The following is a 22,878-nucleotide window of genomic DNA, read 5'->3' on the forward strand; positions in this document are numbered from 1 at the left end:
CAACACAAATGTAAGTTACAAAAACTTTTTAAAACCAAGCCTTTAACAATGAGAATACAACTTTTTTTTAAACCAAACTCATAGGTGCAATGAAGAGCAGAAAATTGCAGCCAGTAATGTCTTTAAGTTCAGCCAAGTGATGGTTGTCTTACTCAGGATAAGCAAGGTTCAACTTTTCAAGTCTTTTGCTACAGTCCTCTTGATTATGGAACAAACTAGAACCCAGGCTTCTGTCTTCAGCTTGGGAATTACAGCCCTTATTCAAGGCGATAAAGAGCATGTAATTTTATCAGGCCACTCAGCTCCAGACACTGACTCCACCCTACTGGGCTAAACCAGCTAGCTCATGGGGGTTAACAAGTAAGGATTAGAATGTTAGCATTGAGATCAAAGTTGTCTAGCAATTAAAAATTATAATTAAACTGAAAGTATAGTATAGATGGAGGTACTACTGAAGAAAGCTTTTATGATTTTGATAAAAAGCAGTAGTCTACAATTTAGGAGACAGCAGTAAAATTATTAACTATTTTCCTTGATTTAAAAGCTGATGGCAAAACAAGAACTCAAATTAAGTCACTGTAGCGACCACAAAATAAATTAGCTTTTTGCTATGTGTGCATATATTGCTTTACTAAGAAAGCCTATACATATTTGTTTAGAAGTAAGCTCCAATATTCCCAAGTGAGTTTAGCATTCCTGTTTGCAATCTTATGGGAGGGAACCATACAAAGTCAAACCATTGGTCCATCTAGCCTGCATTGTCCACTGTGACTGGCAGCACTCTCAAGCAAAAGGACTTTCCCAGCCCTCCTCATATTCTTTTGACTTGAGATACCAGGGGTTGATAATGGGAAAAAGCTTACAAACCATGTCCTCTATAAATGTCGTATGGCTCTTCTCTCAACTCAAAGTCCACTTAAATCAATGAGATTTCTTTTAAAATAGACAAAATTAAACTGTTGATTGTGGAAAAATAACCCTCTTCAGTAGCATGAGACTTCTCAACACATATGAGTTTTGTTTTATAGCCAGAGTCATGATCTAGTCCATGCCCCGCTCTCACAGTAAATTATTCACACAGCCCTCATACAAGCATGTATGTGTGGCAGCACTAGTGGAAAATTATAGCAGTGCCTTTAAACTGTAATTTATTTATTTTTGTGTAATTAAATAGTCGTTTCTCAAACTATACAGCAGTCCTATTGCAATCAAAATACATACAGAATGCAAAATAGTGTGGATAAAGAAACTAATTTTATATAGAAACTGTGCTGATATCAATGAAAGTTCCACAAAAGTCAAAATAGATGGCACAAAACCCTCTTATGGTGCAACTAATCTTTTTTTAAAAACTTATTTTCTTTAAACAAAAATTAAAACTAAAAACATCTCTATCTTTAACTTCAAGTGTCATTTTGTTTAAATTCTTTGTTTCAACCTTATGATCACTTGTATCTATGTAAAGAGGAACAAAAATATTTTGAACAAATCAAACTGAATTACCAATCCTAATTCTGCTGATCTAGCCTCTTTTCCTAAACCACATGTAGCGTAAACTATATTTCATACCATCACCAAGTTCAAAAATTTCTTGAACTTGCTGGAATATACATAAAACATTCGCTATGCAGGCATCACCATTTCCTTTGACTGACAGAGCAGATCCACATGCACAGAAAACAACTCTACAGAACTAAAAGGAAAACCAGAAGCTACATATGTGCACACCTGAATTAGGGTAAATATTTGAGTATTATTGCACTTGCTTATTTTCAGAAGATCTGTGACATTATAAAATCAGCACCATTCATACACAGAATATATTTACTATTCCCCACATACATTTTCATCTCATATATAACTTCAAGTTGAAGAAGCTTAAATATAACAAAAACACAAAATGTAGGATCCATTTCTTTCACTTTTACTACCTTTGACTTTACTATGAATTATTTTGGTTTACAAAAATTACAGTATGCAATATCCCATATTTTGTACAAGCTAAATAATTTTGATATACAAAGCTTCTGGGTTTTCTTACAACAACAATGTACAACCAATGTTTATTTACAATGCAAAAAGTATATAAACCACAATTAAAAACAATCTGCTACTGGCAGCTGCTATGTTTCAGGAGGTAGCTTTAATTAACAAAATGCACTGAAGCCACATTTCCCATCATGTATTCTACCAAATAATTTACAGTATGAAAATTATTTTTATGCACACTATATACAATTTAAATTTTCCTAACTGTAATCTAGCTTAAATCTTTTTTTGTAAAAGAGGTGCTAGAATGACTGGTATGGCAGTGGAACTGCTATTTAAAATACTTTTTTTCAAGAGATATAAGATCTAGCTTGATCATGCATATATAACTTTACGCTGTGAATTTTCACACTAAGGAGAGATGACAAAGATCAATTTAATTATCACACATCAGGGTCTCAAGTATCAAATTCAAATGTTTCCCCCCCTAAATTTTATAAAAGTCAGCTCATTTGCCCAGTCTATAAAATGGCAGGAAAGCAGAAATTCTTATGTTGCAATATAGATTTTCACATTTCTTTTAACATACCAGCCTTTTATTCCAAAGCAACTTTGTACCCAGATCTATTCTATTACAAAATTGTGGGTTGGTTCCAGTGCAAAATTTCCACTTGCAGTAGACCTTTGTGCAAGTAGAAATGCAAGAAAAAGAATGGTAGCTGTTTGCACTGCGTCAAACGTATTATATCCCATCTTGCATTTCTCCTAGTGAAAGATCTTGTGCAAACCGATTTCTGGGCACTATGATATATATAGAGAGGAAAGTACTAGGTGTAACACAAGTTCTTACACAAGTAGAAGTGCATTAAGTCCATTGATGTTTCTGCTTACACATTGCTGGTTCCAAACCACTATATAATGTGGTTTCACTCCAGACTATATTTCCTTTAGGAAGCGTCTTTCTACATCTTTGCAGCTTTCAGCATATTAACTGTATTTCTCAAGGTAGATTTCTATGACTTTTCCACTGACTTTTGCTGTCATCAACAAACCTGCAACTGAACCTACAAAACTCAGTGGCTCTCCAACATGCAAGAGGGGCTCAAGGGTGTGTGTGGGGTGTGGGGAGAAACAGTGAGTGGGAATAACTATTTATCTTTTGTGTTAAAAATGCTCTGTGTGTGCAGAAGAGAATCCCCATTATGTGTTGTGTATATATTCTCCATCTTCTTCATGAGAGCAACTAAGATCCAGTATACTCAAGAGTTCCATATGCACAATACTGCTCTCAGGGTACACAACAGTCACAGAAATGCAGTTGTGGTGAAATCTATATGGATCTAGGGAATGGAGTAATACACATTGGGACTACAGACAAATGTAAGTTTGGTAAACTTGATTTTGATGTTTGCTCACGAAAGCCCAAAGGATTCCAAACAATACTCAGCTTTTCCCCTCTATCTTGTCAACCTACCAGAACTAGATTATGAGAGGTGATACATATTTTACTGAAATAAACATTTTTATCCCAATCAAATTCAGCAACAGCTTGAAAAATGAAAAATATAACATGTTTTGCTAGTATTTGACTCACAGTTGTATATGAAGAGTACTCCCTTCTTTTGGCCCTGCAGTAAAGTGTCCTGAGATTCAGTCAGAAATGCTATACAAAAGTTAGCAACAATTTTTCTTTTAACTATATAAAGTCACATTTTAAAATAATTTCTTAATTATAGCTGTCTCTTGTAATGTGCTTAACTGGAAGAGTGGACTGAATTCATTTCACATCCGAAGCAGTAAATTACAGTCAGATAACAATATGAAAATACAGCCTAAGAACATAGACATTAATATATAATTGCTTGGAAAAAGTACAAAACTGGGTTATAAATTTTAGTTTTCCAATTATTTACAGTAAGAGCAACAGCTCTTGCTTTAAATGTATAGCTATTTACTGCCCACCTCCCTTGTCTACTATAAACATCAAAATATGATTATAAAAGTGCTTCCAGATAAAAGGACAGAACAGGCATAGTGTGTATGAAGTGTCCTCCTTTTTTAGCTCATGGTTTGCAACAAAGCTTTTCAGTCTTTAATCCTTGGGATATTGTAAGCATAACGAACCAAAGGAAAGCCTCTGCTCTGATAGAAACAAGCACGTCCACAGGCCTGTACTTGGTCTGAACTGTCTGATACAAAAGAGTCCTCTTCATCTGCATAATCAGAATGGGCAGATTGGGTACCACAATCAGACCAATAGCCATCTGGCCTTTGGCAAGGCACTACTGTCAGAGCTGGACAACTGTGGGACTTTATTAAGTGCTTACATGGTACAGGCTTGGATATAAGAAGAGATTCACAGCATTCACACATGGTAAGGTTACCCTGCAGATGGGTGTACATGCCACAGTCATAGTAGAAATCCTGTGTCCCACAGCCACCTTGTGTATTAACAGTGGCTGTTCCAGTTCCATTCTTCTTGGTAATATGCCACCTCAGTAATTTCCAGTCTTCCTTGAATTTGGGGTTGAAGAAGACGTACAAGACTGGATTCAGACAAGCAGGCAGTGGGAAAAATATCAGAGTGACAGACTTCATGATTTCAGGACTTACAGAGATTGCAGTGATGAGTGGAGCAAATGAGAAAAATGCAACAGGGCAGAAAAAGATGCAGTTAGTGAAGATTAGCCAAGCAACATGTTTAATCATGCTGGCTTGTGAGTTCTCAGACAAATCTTCCTTCTCCAAGGTGCAGTAAAGTTTAGTATAAATAACAGCCATTAGCAAAAAGGCTAATGAGTTTAGGAGTACTAGTGTAACTGTGAAACCCAAAGAGGGAGTTTCACCAGTAGGAAAGGGCAAGCAGAGAGGTGATGCAGAATATTCTCCTTTATGAAAAAGTGGCAAACATCCTGCTACCAGCGCGCAAAGGACAGCAAAAACGGCAGCAATTCGAAACTTTTTTTGATGATTACTTTTACCCATCTTAATTATTTCCTGGGCAGACAAGCTTCGTTCAATGGCAGCTAACATTAGGAAAAAAATGGCACTTTCCGAAGAGAAGATAGCTAAAAACCCAGCAACTTTGCAGCCACTGCCAGTCTCCCACCAAATGCCAAATTCAGCAAACCGTCCCCATGAGACTGCATCCAGGAAAGTCAATATGCCAGTATAAATCCCCATAAGTAAGTTAGATAGGGAAATCAAGCCTATGAATAGTTTGGAAGAAGGCAGTGAAATGCAAGAAGCAAATATAGTTAACATGACAAGAATGTTGAAGGATAAAGCAACCAAAAAAATAAACCAGACTGTAAGACGAATCATCCAGCTCCCTAGTAAGTATTCACAAGGCTTGAAAGCACCTAATTAAAAAAAAAAGAAAAATGTTTAATGCAGCTAGTAAAACTGTAATTTTGGAATTACTGTAAAATGTACACATTATATCTGGAAACAACACTCAAGAGCCCTACATAAGATATATACGTAACAGATCTGCAGCAGCAGCAATTTGCTAATTATACACAAAGTGATAATTATTCCAATGATGGACCACTTGGGGGCATTTGTATAAACAGAAGTGAAATAAATCAAACTTTAATGACTCTTCTACTAGTCAATTGATTGACATTAGATTGTGGTATATAAGCACAAGAAAATATATGCACATTCATCCTAAAAGCATCTCTTTTTTGATTGTCTCAGTATTATAAAAAGAACTCCTTCTATGTATTTAGTCTTTTCTTTATGACTGTTTTAAAGGTGAACTTCACATACATTCTGTTATATGCTTTGAACCTGTCAATGTGTTTCTTCAATCAACCCCGGATTGGTTACAGCCCAGAGAAGTGGGTCCATAAAGAGCCCTGATGCATGGTTACTGCAGAGGCATATAATGTCATTGTGTCAAAAGACCAGGGCCCTCACAGCTACACACTGAGGTACCAGGAAAAATCTAGTTTATCTGTTCTTTCTGGCAACAGGAGGCTACTTCTTGAAAAGACAATTTATACTGAGGTATGATATTACACCCTGCCATATCAGACCAGTGGTCCATCTAGTCCAGCGTGCTCTTTCACACAGTGGCCAACCAGCTTCCCTGTAGGACTAATGAACAGGGCACATAGAGGCCAGGATTTTTCCCTGATCTTGCTTCCTAGAATTGATATTCAAAGGGTTACTGCTTATACATGTGTAGGTTCCCTTTAGCCATTATGGCTAAGAGCTACTGTCAGACCATAGATCTATCAAGACTAGTACTGTATATTCTTTTTTAAAACATTTATTAAAATTGATTTTAACTTCTTATAAACAACGATAACATTAAAGATAAACAACAGTGACATTAAAGATAACAATAAAATCAGCTGCTGCAAGGTACAACATTGACATTCCTATATTATATGCCTGTTGAGTCAATAACTCAGATAGGTTATCTACGTGGATTCTTTCGATGTTACATGAGATTGAAAGCTTTATTTTGTTGTCGATTGTTCAGGAGGACAAGATAGTACTATATAATCTGACTGGCAAAGGCTCTGCAGGGTATCAGATGGAAGTAAGTCTTCTACATGACCAACTACCTAAGCCTTTTAACTGGCTATATTAGCTATTGAGCCTAGGACCTTCTGCATCAAAAGCAGATGCTATAACACCTAGCCTCCCTACACCCATTTTACAGTGCCACACTAATTCCATCAGTAATTAGAACAAGAGTATTTGAAAATAAGCATCATCAACAAGTCGTTTAAACAAGAGAAAGAATGGTAGGGTTGATTAAAAATAAACAAACTAGCATTTTCGAGATGCCATGGAGAATTAATTGGCTTCATTTCTTCAGAACTTTATCAACACCTCAGTTCCATGGGCTGAGCAACTAAACATGGACAATAAATATGCCGTGAGTCAGCACATAGAGAGGAGGTGGGATGGATCTTCAAGATTAGTTGACAATAAAGGTGAGTGACAAAACAAGGCAAGTGACAAGCTTGAAAAATACTAGTGATTGCATCCTGAGCTAAAGCCTGAACAATATTATTATCTTGAACAACCTCAGCTTCTGCTAAGGTGTATATACAGGAACTGAACCATGAAGAATCGGGAAGATTCTCCCTGACAAAGCTGCATGTGAAACATATAGGGGTTGTACAATTATTAAAGATTCCTATTATTCTGCACCATTTGTCTCTTCATCTTCATTTGGTCTGTAGAGCTGCATTCAGTACAGAGTTTTATAATAATAAAACCAGCTTTGGCTCTATTGCCATGTATGAGTGTTCCTTGACCTACATGGCATTTTATTTAAAAAATCAGGACACTACTTGCTTCTCAAGTTTTTATAACACTAAAGGTTTCACATCTCAGAGATGGAGGAGAGGAGATGACTCACATAACCCTCCATACCACAGGAGTTACCCTGCACTTGCCAGTAGACATGCTGAATGTAGCTCTCAGCTGGAATTCACAGAGACAGTAGGAACTAGGGTGGCCCAAACATGACAATGATGTAAAAAATTAAACACAGGGCTTGAGGCAGGAAACAAGTAAGTGGCTGCTAATATAGTTTAAGGTACAATAGCTGGGTCATACACTTTTTTTTTTTTGCCTGCAGGCAGCTGGGGTGATGCAGAAACTTGCACTCAATGACCAGCCAGCTGCAGGGACAGGAAAACGAAGGAAAACAGCTAACACAATGACGCCAACAGGAAGAAAGCAGGGAAGAGCCATCTAGGACATCTGTAAGCACTCTATAGTTGGAGCGACACCAATGCATCTTTAAACAATACTAATCTTACCACCTGCATTATCACTTTTGAAACAAACATTTTAACATACTCTCCTGTAATACTCTGTAGAAATGTCATGAGGAGTGCAATTCAGCATACCCAGTCTGAAAATAGATCTGAAAAATACTTTACTGGAATTTTTCAGATATATTCAGGAATCCCAATCAAATAAAGGCTTTTTGGTTAGACTTGTATTGACTTCCCAGTTAATTCCAAAAATATTCAGAATTAACTAAGTCCGTTATTCCCTTTTGAGGAATCTTTCTGGGGTGCTAGAGGGACTGTTTTTCAAGCAAACTACACCAATACTGCAGCAAAGTGAGGGCTGGCTAAAGTTCCAAGAAGACTGGGTAAAAGGGCCCAATTCTACAAGACCCTGAACTATGTCCCCCCAGCTACTCTCCACTGTATCCTATTGGGGCGAAGGGAGGAATGAGTCCCATGCTTTCTCCTGGACAAAGCAATGATAGCCAAACACACAAGAGCAACCACTGACCCAAAGCCTCCTAGAAAGAAATAATAAAGTGCAACAGAACCAGAGAATCCCAAAGGACACCTGGGAGCAGAAGACACGCACTCCTGAAGCTTGAAGCTTTGTTTTCCCCTCGGCTTTTGGAGGTTGGGGGGAAAGGAGAAAGGGGAGAGGAGGTCACTCTGAGGCAGCAAGTTAGGGAGAGCTGCAACTCACGACCATTCTCTCATAGACCATGGTCTATGAGAGAATCATCGTGATTGGACAGAGATTTCTCCCTGACTTGCTGCCTGAAAGTTGCCTCCCTTCCCTTCTTTTCCCACAAAAGTAAACTTCCAAAAGCCAAAGGAAAAGAAGCTTTTTCAAACAGCTGCAACTTCAAGACTGCAACTTCAGTACATGCTCGTGCTACCAGACTGGTTCTGCTGGGATTCTCTGGTTCTGTTTCATTAATTACTACATAATTAATGAAAACTGCTCTCTTCAGCAAATTTGTGGATTCTGTCACAATCCAAACAACACATAACACAAAAAAGTTAGCTACTCAGATCACTAATTCATGGGCCCATTTACCTGTTGCAGGGGTACAGTGTATTATTGTCTGACCAAGTTCTTCATTATCATCATTGATGAGGTCATCCGCATCTGCTTCTCCTAGATAAAAATGGCAGATCAGGCCTGGAGAAACACTAAAATATTAATCTAACATGCTTTTGTGTTGGTGGGAGGGTACAATTTTATTGGGATGTGTTCTAATTTGGTATGAGGAAAATGTTAACATTAGAAGCTATAGAGCTTGGCTGGGAAAGAGAGTGTGGCTCTGTGACCAATAGAAAATCAGTTGACAACATGGCAAAGCTTTCCTTTAGCTGGGTGCTGCAGCGCAAGCTGAGAAAAGAGCCAGGAAAAGAGAGAAAGGTTTGAAAGCAGGATTTGTGAAGGCAAACTAAGGTTGAGCAATCACCTGTGAACCAAATACTGGATTCACAAACTAGCCATGGGTAGAATAAGCATAGTTGTGCATTATTTCTGAAAGGAGTCCGTGAGTAAGTAACTTGTGGAAATATTCAAAATATGTTGTATGAAGTCATGTAATAGTATCCCCCCAGAATACAGCAGCTCATCCCTCCTAACAGAACAGTGGCAGCCACATTTCCAGATTCCAAGTTTGCCTGGAGGGAACTTAACATCTGTGTAATGGGCTTTGTGTATACTCAGAACACTTCTTTCTCAATAAAGCACTCACCACGGTCATGTGCAACTTGATCTTGGTGGTTGGACTCTTCAGTATTAAAGTTTAAATAAGAATCGCAACCCCAAAATGCACAGCACTGGTAGGCGTATGGAACAGACAGCGATCTGAAAATTCAAAAAGAAAGCAGGAAGTCATAACTGACAACTTTTTTTTTAAGCAGCAATTTGGAAAGTTAGAAAGTTTCCTTATGAAAGCCCTTCTAATAAAGAAATTAGCTATGAGATTTCCTAAAGAATAGGTTTTAAACTACCAAGAGAAGTTCTGAATTTCTCAACAGCTTCATTGTGAACCTGGTTTTCATGTAAGCTCTCAGATAAGAAAGAGTTCTTTGGTTGCAGTCCAAGTTTGTTAAAGCACTGCCATCTTAAGGCAAAAATGATGTTATGAGCAATCATGTTATTACCTGTGTATACTAAAATGAAAACCCATCAAGTTGCCTGGAGAGTAACACTGTTGCGCAAGTGAATTCCCATGCAAGTACTAAGTACACACCTGTCATTCTCATTGTTTGCTTTGTTTATATGAAATCTCTCATGCTTCAAGGCTGGATTTCCTGCTCTGCACCCTACCCTTAACTCACTTCAGGACATGCCAGAAAGTCTCATTCATCCAGAAGATGTGGCCAAGCATATTTTTATTCTATTTATTCCCCACCACATGGTCATAAAAAAGCCCTCAGGGTAGATTACCACTATAAATGTTTCTCTGCTCTGTGCTGATGTTGTGTGTGTGTGTGTGTGTGTGTGTGTGTGTGTGTGTGTGTGTGTGTGTGTGTGTGTGTTCTGCTCCCCACAGAACATCACTAGAAGGCAAGTTTCTGTTTGGTAAATATAATATTTTAGACATCCTTATTATACCCAGTATTTGTGCTTAAAGCCAAAAGCCTTTGGTGAACATATGTCAGGGCTGAATATTTTACATGCACTTTCCACCTGAAGTAACAAGGAAAAGCAGGAAGGAGAGAGATGCAAACATGAAAAATAATTTTAAATGTGAGGGGGAAAGCTGAAGAATTTTTTTTAAAAGATTACTTTTTAAAGCATTAATGAACAACAGATTTTGACAAAAGTCTGAGAAATCATAAAAGTAGCATTTGTGTCTAACACTGAGATACCCTCTCTCCAATCAACCTGTTTTCTAAATATCTGCCTCTCAAGAAGCATTCTTTCCCATTTCTACAAAATATAAATTAGAAAGTTATATATAGATATATCTAATATTATATTTAAAAGCTGCTGTATTGATGCTGCATAAAAACTATAATATGCTTGTGTCTTGTATAAACCTGTATTATTCTTGGGTTTACGTTTCGTCTCCCAGTGCAAAGAGATACAACTAATTGCTTGTTTGTGAAACCGTGATCCAACTTAATCCATTGAGATGTTTGAATCCTGGTTGAGAATCACAATTTCTCAGAAAGAAACAGGCCACAATTTGGTAAGGTGCCTATATCAAGACATCATAAGAAAGCTAGATTCTATATTATGTGGAATAGGCCATAGCCTAGATGGACCACTTTGGGTGATATTTTAAAGCATAAATATGTATACTTCTAATAGAAAAGTATAACTTCAGCTCAGTTTTAAAGATAAGGACAGGAGTGTTGGCTAGATCAATTGGAAGGTATGTTAGGTATATCAATATATCTAACTATCAATGTGGCCCTAACTGTGGATTCTTAAGTATCTGGATCGGGGCCATGAATGGCAGGAATAGGCTTTTCAGCACATAAATGTGCATTTTAATTTGAACTTATCCTCTCTCCCCTAACAAACCAGAAACCAAAACAAAAGCTGCATTATAGCTTCAGCAGAAAGATATGGCTAGATATGGCAAAGATAGATTTCTCTACTGCATAAGTAAAACCTAGAGGATTGCTTTAGCTGCCAGTTTTCAATATGACAGGTAAATTTTTTTTATTCAAACATTACAGCATGGCGTTACAAGCACTGCTTGGTACTGTAAGAACAAACTAATAGGAATGTGGCTATTTTAATTGAATTGACCTGATTTGGAATAAGTTTATCCACATGAATGCACTGTATATTTAAAGCATAGGCATTGACTTACCGAAGTTTCACAAAATCCTTTGCTGCTAGGGCTTCTCTCAGTTCAGTATTGCCTACAAGTTTAAGCTGGTTTAACCCACTCAGGCCTTCAGTTGGAAATGAAGTCAACGCATTGACACTTAAGTCTCTAAAAAGATTGGTGAAAAAAAACCCAAATGTAATAAATACTTGGGTGAGATTGCAGAATATTAAATACTTGAACATTCATATCTAAAATGAAAGGGATGGTCAGATATTCCACTTGTTGGATCAGTAGAATGCTCTGCTGTTCTAGAGGCAGCATTACACAATCAACTTCTTCACTGATCATACAATCTGGACTCCATCCTTCCTCCTAGCAGGGCCAGATGGAGGGGGGGCAGGGGGGGTAGCCTGCCCCTGGCGCCGCCAAAGAGGGGGTGCCAGGTGCGGCTGCCAGCCACCCAGGAGCGTGTCGCGGCTTGCCACGAGGCTGAGCGCAGGGTTGGGAGACTCTTGCCAGCCCCGCCAATGGGGTGGCTGGATTGTCGTGCACGCAGGACCTCCCAGCCCTGCGCTCAGCCACCAGCGCGGCAAGCCAGGTGCCCCAGCACATGCCCTCACCGCCACCGCCGCTGCCAGCTCCGCAGCTCACCGTGCACTGGGGCAGGTGGGTTGCCGCGTGGACGGCACAGGGCAGCGGGGCACGCAAACCACACGGAGGACCTCCTAGCCCTGCGCTCAGCCGGCCGCGCAGCAAGCCAGCTGCCCCAGCACCCGGTGAGCCACGGAGCTGGTAGCGGCAAGGGCGTCTGCTGGGGCAGCTGGCTTGCCACGCGGGTGGCTGAGTGCAGGGCTGGGAGGTCCTGCACGCGCAGCAAGCCAGCTGGCTGCCCCAGCGCACGCACGTGCCACCGCCAGCTTCACGGCTCACCGGGCTCTGGGGTGGCTGGCTTGCAACGTGGGCGGGCATGACTCCCGCCCTGCGTGATGGCGTCACGGAAGTGATGTCATCACGCAGCGCCAGGCGCATGCACATGCGGAGCGCCCGGACAAGATTTGCACCAGGCGCCCACGCCCCTAGATCCGGCACTGCCTCCTAGGAGACTAGGACAGCACATGATGTCCTTTCTATCCCCAAAACCATCTTGGTATGTAATTTAGATTGAGAGATGGTAAATTAGCAAACCTTTCCGTGAGTCTCATGGTTAAACAAAGACTGAGCTTGGGTAATCTCTGCCCCCAAATTCTGTCCACTACATTCTGCTGTCTTCTAGATGTTCCTACTGCCAGTGGAACTGTGTAACTCAGGGCCAATCACTATCTTTTACAAGAAAATCTGGAAGACAGCTGTTTACCATCTCATGCTTGCAAGCTCCCAGGGACATTGAAACCTAATTGCTAGTGGCAAAGTGTAGCTGCCCAACACAGTCGTTTAACTAATCAAGGCACACATTAAATGGTGGTGGAGGTGGTGGTGGTGAATACTAGAGAAGAACCAGAAGAATCCACTATGTATAGAGGTGACTATGAACATGAAAAGGTAAGATATAGTTTGCAAATTCTTCATCAGTATCCCATATGATGATGGCTTGGAAAGTTTTATGAAAGCAGCTACAAAATAAACAGGATTCAAAACTTCTGTCCTCTCATCTCCTTGTCCCATGCAAAGTTGGGAAATACACAACTTCTTTTGAAAAGTTATGCATTCTCCTAATCCATGGACCGAAACGTTCATCTCACTGTGCAGGGTTACACCCATCTCCTTTATCCTCTGCACATAATCTGGAAAGCAAGGTGTGGGAAAGAATATTTTGATTCACACTGCTTTAATTTTTCTCAACATCAGTTTTCCACTGAAATACAAAAAGCATGTGACAGGACCTGTGTTATTTTTTTCTTTCCCAATATGCAAGCTGGGTATTGCTTTAATAAAAACAGAATTGAAGGAAACAGGAATAGAGATTCTGAGAGGGGAAAATGCTATGATGGAAGAACCTGAAATCTTTTTTCCTACTTACAGATTGGTAATAGCTCCAAGTGAAGTAAATGCAGCTTTGTAGACCCGACGGATCAAATTTCTGCTGAGATCACTGCAATTTTAAGTACCACCATTGTTTTAGTGATTTACATTCACACTTCCAAGTGACCATTGTTTGCAGCTCAGTTATTACATTTCAGGTCACACTAACAGTGCAATCCTAAGCAGAGTTACACCAGTCTAAGCCCATTCATTTCAATGGGCTTAGACTGGTGTAACTCTTCTTAGGATTGCTCTGTAAGTTTCTGACAAACATGTAACTAACTTGCGACTTAACAGTATTTACAATGTCATCATGACAATTTTCTTACACAATTCACATCTATTGGAAAAATCAGAGTGAATGCCATTTGGCATGAGGCTGTTAGGCTCTGCTTGCTTTCTCCAGGACAGCACTTTGCCTGCATTGGACTGGAATTTACTTTTGAGACTTGTGTAGGGTAACAGCTTCCAGTAGAACACAGGAAGCTGCAACTTGACAAGGAAACTACACGAGACACCTGGGCACATGTTTGGTCCTGCAAGGTTCCCTGAGTAGTGAAGTCTTACAAAGACCAGCCACTCGATGGGATGCTCCATCAGGTGAAGAGTGATGGGAGGGATTGTCTCTACCTCTTGCAAAAAGCCCCCACTCAGGCTTTCCTCTGGGAGCTCAGGGGCAGGGAGGGGGTAGACATACCAGGAGGCAGGAAATCCAGGGTGTTTTTTTGCAAGAGAAAGAAGAGCAGTGTGGGGATTATCTCTCTCCCTCTCTCTCTTGCAAAAAGCCATCCTGGATTTCCTGCTTCCTGTTATGTCCACCACCCCCCTCCAAACCCCAAGCTCCCGGAGGAAAACCTGAGCGGAGGCTTTTTGCAAGAGACAGAGACAGAATCCCTCTCATTGCTCTTCCCCCAGCGAAGAATTGCATCAAGTAGCTATTTATTGTATGACTACACTACCAAGGGAACCTTGCGGGGCCCAACATGTGAAGAACATGTGACGGGCATCTTATGTAGTTTGGCTCTAAGAATTTAAAAAGTCCATTACACCTTGGTGCACATGCAGAGCTGGAATCTAAGTGGATTTGCCCCCAACCTTTGTGTTCAGCTACTTCTGCAAGACACATTAAATTAACAAAAGGCTGAGGGGCATGCTACGGCCTGATCTCATCAGCTTTCAAAGGTTAAGCAGGGTCAGTAGTTGGATGGGAGATCACCAAAGAAGACTCTGCAGAGGAAGGCAACGGCAAATCACCTCTGCTTCTCACTTGTCTTGAAAGCCCCTTAGTGGGGTTGCCATAAGTCGGTTGCAGCTTAGTAGCACATACGCATGTAAGGTTCTATTCTTTTCTATGGTATCTCAGGTAAAAACAAAGGTTCTCAAGGCCTATGCTACTGGTTTAGCAGGACTCCAACAGAGTAGCTTTAGCATGTTATGCTTAGTCCCACACAGTCTTATGCTGACAAATATAAGGTGTCTGATTAGTTATGCAAAACTCACTGCCTCAGCTACTATTTTAGAAAATATAGCGCATGTAGAAGCAGAATCAAACATTATGGGGAAATCTGGACTATGACTAGAATTACAAAATAAAGCAAGAGGGTAACTCAAAGGATACTGTGAAGCCAACAAAGAATATTGTGAAGTTAATAATTTGTTCATTGTAAAAACATGTTTCAGGCAACCCAATAGACAACTGCATACATGGCCATCACTGGATGGCCAATACAAGAAACAAATATATTATATAATCAGGGGCAGAAGATGGAAAAGCTCTGTTCTCTCTGCTAAAACAAGACTAAGAGCTGACTGTGACTTAGACCATGAACTGCTAGTATCAAAAATCAGAAAAAAGCTGAAAAGAACTACTAAAAGAATCAGAGTGCCAAAATATAATCTAAATAATATTCCTGAAGAATGTAAAGATCATGTGAAGAGCAGATTTGCATTACTAAGTTTAACTGATTGGGAACCAGAAGAACTGTGGGCTGAAACCAAACACATTATTCACGAAGAAAGCTGAAAGACAATTACTATAGCCCAAAAAAAGGAGAAGCCTAGATGGATGATTTGATGAAACTCTTAAAATTGCTAAAGAGAGACAAGAAGCAAAAGTAGAAGGTGGTAGAAATAGAATCAGAAGAACTGGAAGACCCACAAGGACCTGTAGGGGGTGATCTCATTTTCCCCACCCCCACCATGTCCTTTCCCCCTTCCCTCCCCCCATAGCCTCTCCCCTTTCCCCTGCTTCCATCTCTGCTTCCCACACATCTTGGTCTGCCCACCATTTTCATCTTCCTCCTCCCCCTACCAGCCTTTCCCCTAAGGCCCAGTTGTGTCATGCCAGCTGAGCTGGGCCCAGTTGCATGGTGGAGAGCCTGTGTCCTTCTCTCCTTCAGTCCCCCTATACATTTTATCTGCCACCCATCTTCACCTATATTTCTTAACTTACTTGATTTATATACTGCCTTCCTCCACAATGGGGACCCAAAGCAGCTTACATCATTCTCCTTGCCTTCATATTATCTTAACAACAATCCTCTAGAGTTGCCAGTCTTGTAATGGCACAAGATCTCCTGGAATTACTACTGGTCTCCAGGAGACAAAGAACAGTTCCTCTGGAGAAAATGACTGCTTTGAAAGGTGGACTCCATGGCATTATACCCTAGCAAAGCCCCTCTCCTCCCCTCCTTCTCCAGGCTCCACCCCGAAAATCTCCAGAATTTCACAACCTGGAGCAGGCAACCCTATCTGAGGCTAAGAACGTGTGACTGGATCAAAGTCACCCAGTGAACTTTTACAGCAGAGTGGTGATTTGAAACTGGGTCATCCACATCCTACTCTTAAACTCTAACCACTACACTACTGGCTTTTTGCGGGGAAGGAAGAGAAACTGTTGAACAGTAGCAAGCAGCTGGGCCTAGGTGGGCCATGCAAGTCATGTGGTATCAAGTCATCTGGTTGTTGCTTCTGGGCCTGATCCTCATGAGCCCTCCAAAGTCACAACATCCCTGGAAAGAGCCCTGCCCCCTGTCTTTTACTGACAGAAACCAAGTTTGGAACACTGACCTAGAAAAAGCCACTGACAATATCTGGTTAAAGCTACAGGTGCTCTTTCTATTATTTTGGGTCTTTAAAAAAAGTGTATTTTTCTGCAAACTTAGGGCATTTTTCAGTTGCATAGGAAGCTTTCTCCTGTCCATTCATGGCTTCAATCTGCAGATTTATGTATGCACAGATGAGAGCCTCTTGGCTATTAGTATATAAGATGAAAGTGGAATGAAATTTTTTGGAAGGAACATTAACAGTTTGAGATATGCAAATGATATCATATTACTGGCAAAAAATAGTAAAGATAACTAATGAACATTAAAAGAGAAAGTGTCAAAGCAGGATTTCATCTAAATGTCAAGAAAACAAAAGTAATGACTAGGGGTATGCGCTTCGGGTATCCAATTCAGGTTAAAAACCCGAATCAGGCCCGATTCAGAAATATTCGGTATTTCCGAACTGGGGCCAGCTTTGGAAATACCGATGCGGGTATTTCCAAAGTGATTCAGATCGCTTCAGAAATATTTGGAATAGCCAGTGGCAGCCATTTGCAAACAGCCAGCAAATTTCTGCAGGAAGCTAAAGCTTCCCGCTCTTTCTTGGAAGAGGGGAGGGGGAGAGAAGGAGTGAGTGACTCACTACCTCCTCTTCACCTCTCCCATCTAGCAAAAAAAGGTGGGAATCTTTGCTTTGCTGGCTGTTTGCATCGCATTGCATTGCATTGCACTGCATTGCAATGCAAGCAGCCAGAGATTCCTACCTAATTTTCAGGTTGGGAGGGGTGAGTGCTAGACTAGGAGTACAAGGGTGAGGAGGGAGGGGGATAAGGGAAGGGAGGGGGAGTTAGGAGTGTCCAATCCCACTGCTGCTTTCTCCTTCCAGGCAATGGAATCTCTTGTAGGAGATGCAGCAGGGGATTTAGATTAGAGGCTGGCCTTTGGGCCAGCTTCCCTTGTGTTCCTGCTGGCCTAGAGACAGCCTGTGAGAGACAGCCTGTTTCTCACCGTCTCTGTGTTGGCCTACCCTGCCTGGAGTGGACTTCTGCTGTGCCTGTGAGGATCATCTGACTGACTCAGCGCTGGACTTCAGGAGACTGGTAGGAGAGATTTTCTATTTAGGGGTGAGGTGGGGAGGAAGGGAAGGGAATTTAATTTGAAGCTTTTTTACTTTTAATTACTTTATTTTTTGTGGGGGTGGATCCTTGTGTGTGTGTGTGTGTGTGTGTGTGTGGTGGCCTTTTTTTGCTTTGAGTGGTTGCTGGTTGGGGCATTTGTTTTTTGTTTTGGGTTTATAGTTTAGTTGTAGCTTTTATTTTCCAGTGGGCCTGGGCTTTAAAGGTTTAAAGGGTTAGGGCTTGATTTTTTCCATTTGTTGGGGGAGAGTTAGTATTTGGATTACTAACCTGCTTCCATTCTGTTCATCATCTAGAGAGACTAGAGAGACTCTCGCTGCTGCTGCTGCCTGTAGAGGCTCTCCTTTCCAGTTCCGTTGCAACCTGCCACTGAGGAGGAGAGGACTTTACCCGGGGGATTCCTGCCTGCCTACCTGCCTGACCATCGCTGGACTGGTGAGTCAGTGACTCATTGGGTTTTGTATGGGGGGGGGACTTTTGCTTGTCTGGATGGGGGGAAGGGAAGGGAATTTAAAGTTACAGTTAGGGCTTATTTTTGCCGGGGGAGTTAAAGTTTTTAATTGTTACAGTTAGTGCTGTTAGTTTAGCTGTGTTAGGTTCTACTTTGGGTTTCCCAGAATAGTTTAAATAGTGTTTTTAGAAGGAAGGCTAGTTGTAGGCCACTAGGCCTTCACTGAATATTTGCCCTCTGAACTAAATTGACAGGGAACCAAGGATAGTTTCCCCAGTAAATAGGCTTCAGTAGGAAAGAATTAGTTAGACTTAGGGTTTGTTCAAATTTTATAATAACATTCGATTTATAATAACATTCGATTTATAATACCGCCCTTCAGGACAACTTAATGCCCACTCAGAGCGGTTTACAAAGTGTTATTATTACCCCACAACAATCACCCTGTGAGGTGGGTGGGGCTAAGAGAGCTCAAGAGAACTGTGACTCGCCCAAGGTCACCCAGCTGGCTTTGTGGAGGAGTGGGGAATCAAACCCGGCTCTCCAGATTAGAGTCCCGTGCTCTTAACCACTACACGATATCGTGGAATGAGTATTGGTTATTGACATTGGCAGGAAATTGTTACCGATGACCCCGCTTTCCCTCTGCCCCAGAAGTTGTCAGCTGTCAGTGAGCAACAAGTAACAAAATTTGGCGCATTGAAAAATGGATCCGTTATTGGGGAGCTGTCATCACATGACACAGGACATGTTTCTGCATAGACCTGTAAAAACGTTGCAACATTTTTTATATATATAAAAAAAAATTAAAAAGAGAGAAAAGAGGGAAAGGGAAAGGATAGTGGGTGTGGCTTGGAAAAGGTGATCAACCAATCAAATTTAGTTGGTTCGAAGGGCAGGAGAAAAGGGCAAGGGTGGGGAGAACATCGAAGAAAGTATTTCGCATGATTAAAATCCCTAATCTGCAGCAAATGGACAAATAAGTCGGGGAAAAGCAGGAAGGGAAAAAAACAGACAAAACCTGCAGTGACTTCGAAGTTGCTGCTAGGACCGCCTTCCTTCGTGTAAAAACGCAAAAAAAAAAATCGAGGTCATTTGGAAGCTGAACCACGGAAAACCACTAGTGGGGAATCACCCAACAGGTAGTTAGTGTAGGTTCGAGAAGGGGAGAGAATGGCTGATAGGAAAGCTGAGAGGGGCCCCGGGGGAAAGGCTAGGGGTAAGTTTAGAGGGGTGGAGGGGAGTGCTGTGGCTATCCCCCCATCTGAGCGGAGGAGGCCCTCCCCTGCACTGCTGCCATTCACCAGCCTGGCTTCTGGTGACAGGAAGAAGGTTTACAAGGCCCTCTTTCCTGAGGCAGCTGCTGGAGGGCCACCCCCAACCGAGGTGTCTGAGGCAGAGGCTGGCACTGGGCAGGGGCCTGCTGCTGAGGCTCCCCCTCCTCCAGTGGTTGAGACCCAGCTGCTGGAGGAGGGGCAGGATGTGGTATCTCCTGGGATGGACGTGGGACACATGACTTTTCCTGCGTTCCTACTCACCCCAGAGACCCATCGGTTGTTGGAGGAACTGCAGGAGGAACACCCTGATGGGCGGTCCTCCCGTTTTCTCTGAGGCCAGCAGCAGGTCTCTCACGGTTGTGCAGGAGGAGAGGGTGCTAGAGAAAGATACTGTAGTGGAAGAGCCCACATCTCAGCCCCTTCATCCTCAACCATATCCAACTGCCCAGCCGAGAGTGGGACACAGTGTGCCTGGCATGAGCACCTCACAGGTGGTGTCTGCTGAGGGGCCTGTAAGTGCCTCCCCTGTGCAGCGTGGGGCCCCCATTACCTCCGATATCTGGATTCACTTCCAGAGAACAGAGGACCCCCGGTTTGCCCAGTGGAGGCATTGTACGCAACGGATCAGTCGTCGTAGGGATGTGAACCATTTCTCCACGTCTGGAATGTGGAACCACCTGAAGAGGCAACACCAGAAGGTGCTTCTTCAGGGGGAGAGTTCAAGTGGCACCACACGGCTGCCAGCTAGCCAGAAGGAGGAAGCTCCTCTGGTGCTCTCCCCCCACGGGTTCTCATAGGGCAGGGATGCCAAGCTTGTCTGCCGGAGATGCTTGGTGCACTGGGCTCTAGTGTGCCCAGAGAGGGGATCCAGAAGGCGAGATGGAGAGTCACGCGTCACCTCGTCAATATGATAGCAGTAGATGATCAGCCTTTCTCCATAGGAGATGACTTCGGCTTCAGCAGGCTGCTCTGTGATGCCCTTCCCTGGTACACTATCCCTGCTTGCACGACGCTGAGCAGGGCCATGCTATCCTCGTTTTACAGGGCTGCCAGGGACCACATGAAGGCACAGTTGTCCTGCATTACCAGGCGAAATGTGCACTTCACGTCCGACATCTGGACCTGCCGAAGTGTGCAGCACGTGTACCTCTCGCTTACTGCACACTGATGGCAACCCGAAGACCTTCAGGGTGGGGTGAGGTGTCCAGAGTTAGGCAAGGAAGGATGTAAGACATGTCACATATGGCGGAGAACATCGTGGCCACCTTGAGGAGGGAATTGAATGGCTGAATCGGCGAGGGCATCGTCACCATGGGATGCATGGTGATGAATGGTGGCCAGAACATGGGGGCAGCAGCGTGGCAGGAGAACCACGAGCGCATTTACTGTGTGGCTCACAAACTTCACCTAGTGGTGAAAGCTGCACTTGGGGTGGGCTCCTCCCCAGAACCTCAGGACCCCGCAACTTGTGACTTCCAGTATCTCCTACAGAAATGTTGGAGGCACATGAGTCACTTCTCACGCAGTGTGAAATCCACTCACTAACTGTACCAGAAGCAGGCCAGGGCAGGTGTGCCAGAGCATGTCCTTATCTCTGACATAGTCACTTGCTGGAACTCCACCTGTGCCATGCTGGAGCACTTGGTGGAGCAGCAGGCTGCACTCGAGGTGTGGCTCTCAGAGAGCGACGCTGTGAGTCAGGTGGGTGAGTTCAGCCAGGAGGATTGGCTCACCATATCCCTGACAGTGGAGGTCCTGAAGTCCTTCAAGGACTTCACTGTAGCGGTCTCATCTGACACGGCGATCCTGGGTCTGGTCATTCCTCTGGTGCACACGCTCCAGAGTTCACTGGCCTCCTTTGTGGACCCAGACGCACCACGTGCAGACAGTGTTCCAGCAGTGTACACGCTTGTGAGAAGGCTGCAGCAGGGCATAGCTGTCAGGCTAAAGCCTCTCACACAGAAGGAATCATACATATTGGCGACCATGTGCAACCCGCGCTGCAGGTTGCTGCGGGTCCCTCTCGTGCCTCTTCTGGGCAGGCTCCCCCTGCAGCCACCACCGGAATGTCCATGGAGATGGAGATGCTCTGGTGGGCCCTCGGCCTCTCTGGGATCATGAGTCGTGTGAGAGAGGATTTGCTCTTCCCTACATTCAACTTTTAGAAGTAGAAAAAAGTCCAGCAGAAGGAGGGTGGAACTCAGTGGCAAAGGGAATGCACCCTGCAATTTGGCTCCCCACCACCACCACAACAAGAAAAAAAAATGACACAAAACTGTCACAGACCCCAAGGGCTCAAATTTATTCTGATAATTAATAACATGCCCCAGAAATGTTGATTGCCACTGGCGGGAGAGACAGGTTAGATAGGGACTGGTTAGGTTAGGGACTCCCAGCAAGAAACTCAGATGTGCCAAACTTAGCTATGCTGCCGTGCTGAGGGAGAATGTTCTTTAATGTTGTTTACACCACAGTTGTTTTTGATATAGTTAAAAAATGTTCATGTTGAAGAGGTGGGGGAGGAGTGGGGCAGGTAGGGATGGTGCGGGTGTGGGCCACTGCCAGCTGATGATGAAAGCTATATCCCAACACTAACTCACAGGTGTTTTCCAGTTCAGCCTGAAGCTGGCGGGGGGGGGCACCTCTGCAACCGTGCTCCGCAAATGCCATTCTGTTGTGCCTGTGGCTAGGTACTGTTCTGCTCTGTGGTGTTTCCCCACTGGCTGAACTGAGAGCCCAGCTGCAGGAAATGACAATGGTTCTGCTGGACTAAGTTGCAGGAGTTTCCCCCAGTTCAGTTTGGTTTGGGTGGAATGGATGTGTGACACTGTGGTTTGGCTTCCTTGGAGTCACTATAGTTATGTGGAGGGGGGTTGTAAATGTTGTGCTGGTGTTGTTGTATGCTGTCTCCCTCCCTCAGCCCAGTATCTCCAAGAAATAAAGTGGTTTTACAAGTACTTCTCTCTGTGTGTTTTTTATTTTCTGATGTGAGGACAGTTGTGGTGCTTCTGCCCTAGGAGACTGTTGTGATGGGGAGCATGTTCCCCATTGAAAACAATGGCCAAATCTTTAAGAAGCAAACCTGAATCTTTCCGAATCGGGTATTCCAAAGCGGCTTGCCACTTCAGAATTCCCTTTATTATGGATCTTTTTTCCGGTTCGGGTATTCCAAATCGGGAAATCCGAATCACCCTGGCCCTGCACACCCCTAGTAAAGACTATTATACAATTATTCAATTTTACAATTATACAATTATAAGGCTGACAATGAAGAAATAGAAATTGTTAAATATTTTCTATTCCTTCGCTCAGTCATCAACCAACAGAGAGACTGCAAGAAATCAGGAGACTGCAAATTGGAAGGGCAGCCATGAAGTAATTCCAAAAGATCCTAAAAGATAAGGAACTGTCACTGGGG

The 22,878-nt window shown here is 42.8% G+C and overlaps 1 protein-coding gene across 1 annotated transcript in view; it reads right to left on the bottom strand.

The window, feature by feature from the left end:
- Window positions 1–1,903: 1,903 nt before the first annotated feature.
- Window positions 1,904–22,878, bottom strand: part of LGR4 (leucine rich repeat containing G protein-coupled receptor 4) — a 170,482-nt gene continuing 149,507 nt past the window's right edge. The window contains exons 14-18 of the mRNA XM_054972319.1: window positions 13,548–13,619; window positions 11,570–11,695; window positions 9,491–9,603; window positions 8,818–8,898; window positions 1,904–5,351 (exon numbers count right to left, since the gene is read on the bottom strand). Of these exons, the coding sequence (XP_054828294.1) occupies window positions 4,075–5,351; window positions 8,818–8,898; window positions 9,491–9,603; window positions 11,570–11,695; window positions 13,548–13,619 (1,669 nt within the window). The 3' untranslated portion in view covers window positions 1,904–4,074. The remainder of the gene's footprint in view (window positions 5,352–8,817; window positions 8,899–9,490; window positions 9,604–11,569; window positions 11,696–13,547; window positions 13,620–22,878) is intronic.

Source organism: Eublepharis macularius, chromosome 2, assembly GCF_028583425.1.
Source record: "Eublepharis macularius isolate TG4126 chromosome 2, MPM_Emac_v1.0, whole genome shotgun sequence".
Classification (NCBI taxonomy): domain Eukaryota; kingdom Metazoa; phylum Chordata; class Lepidosauria; order Squamata; family Eublepharidae; genus Eublepharis; species Eublepharis macularius.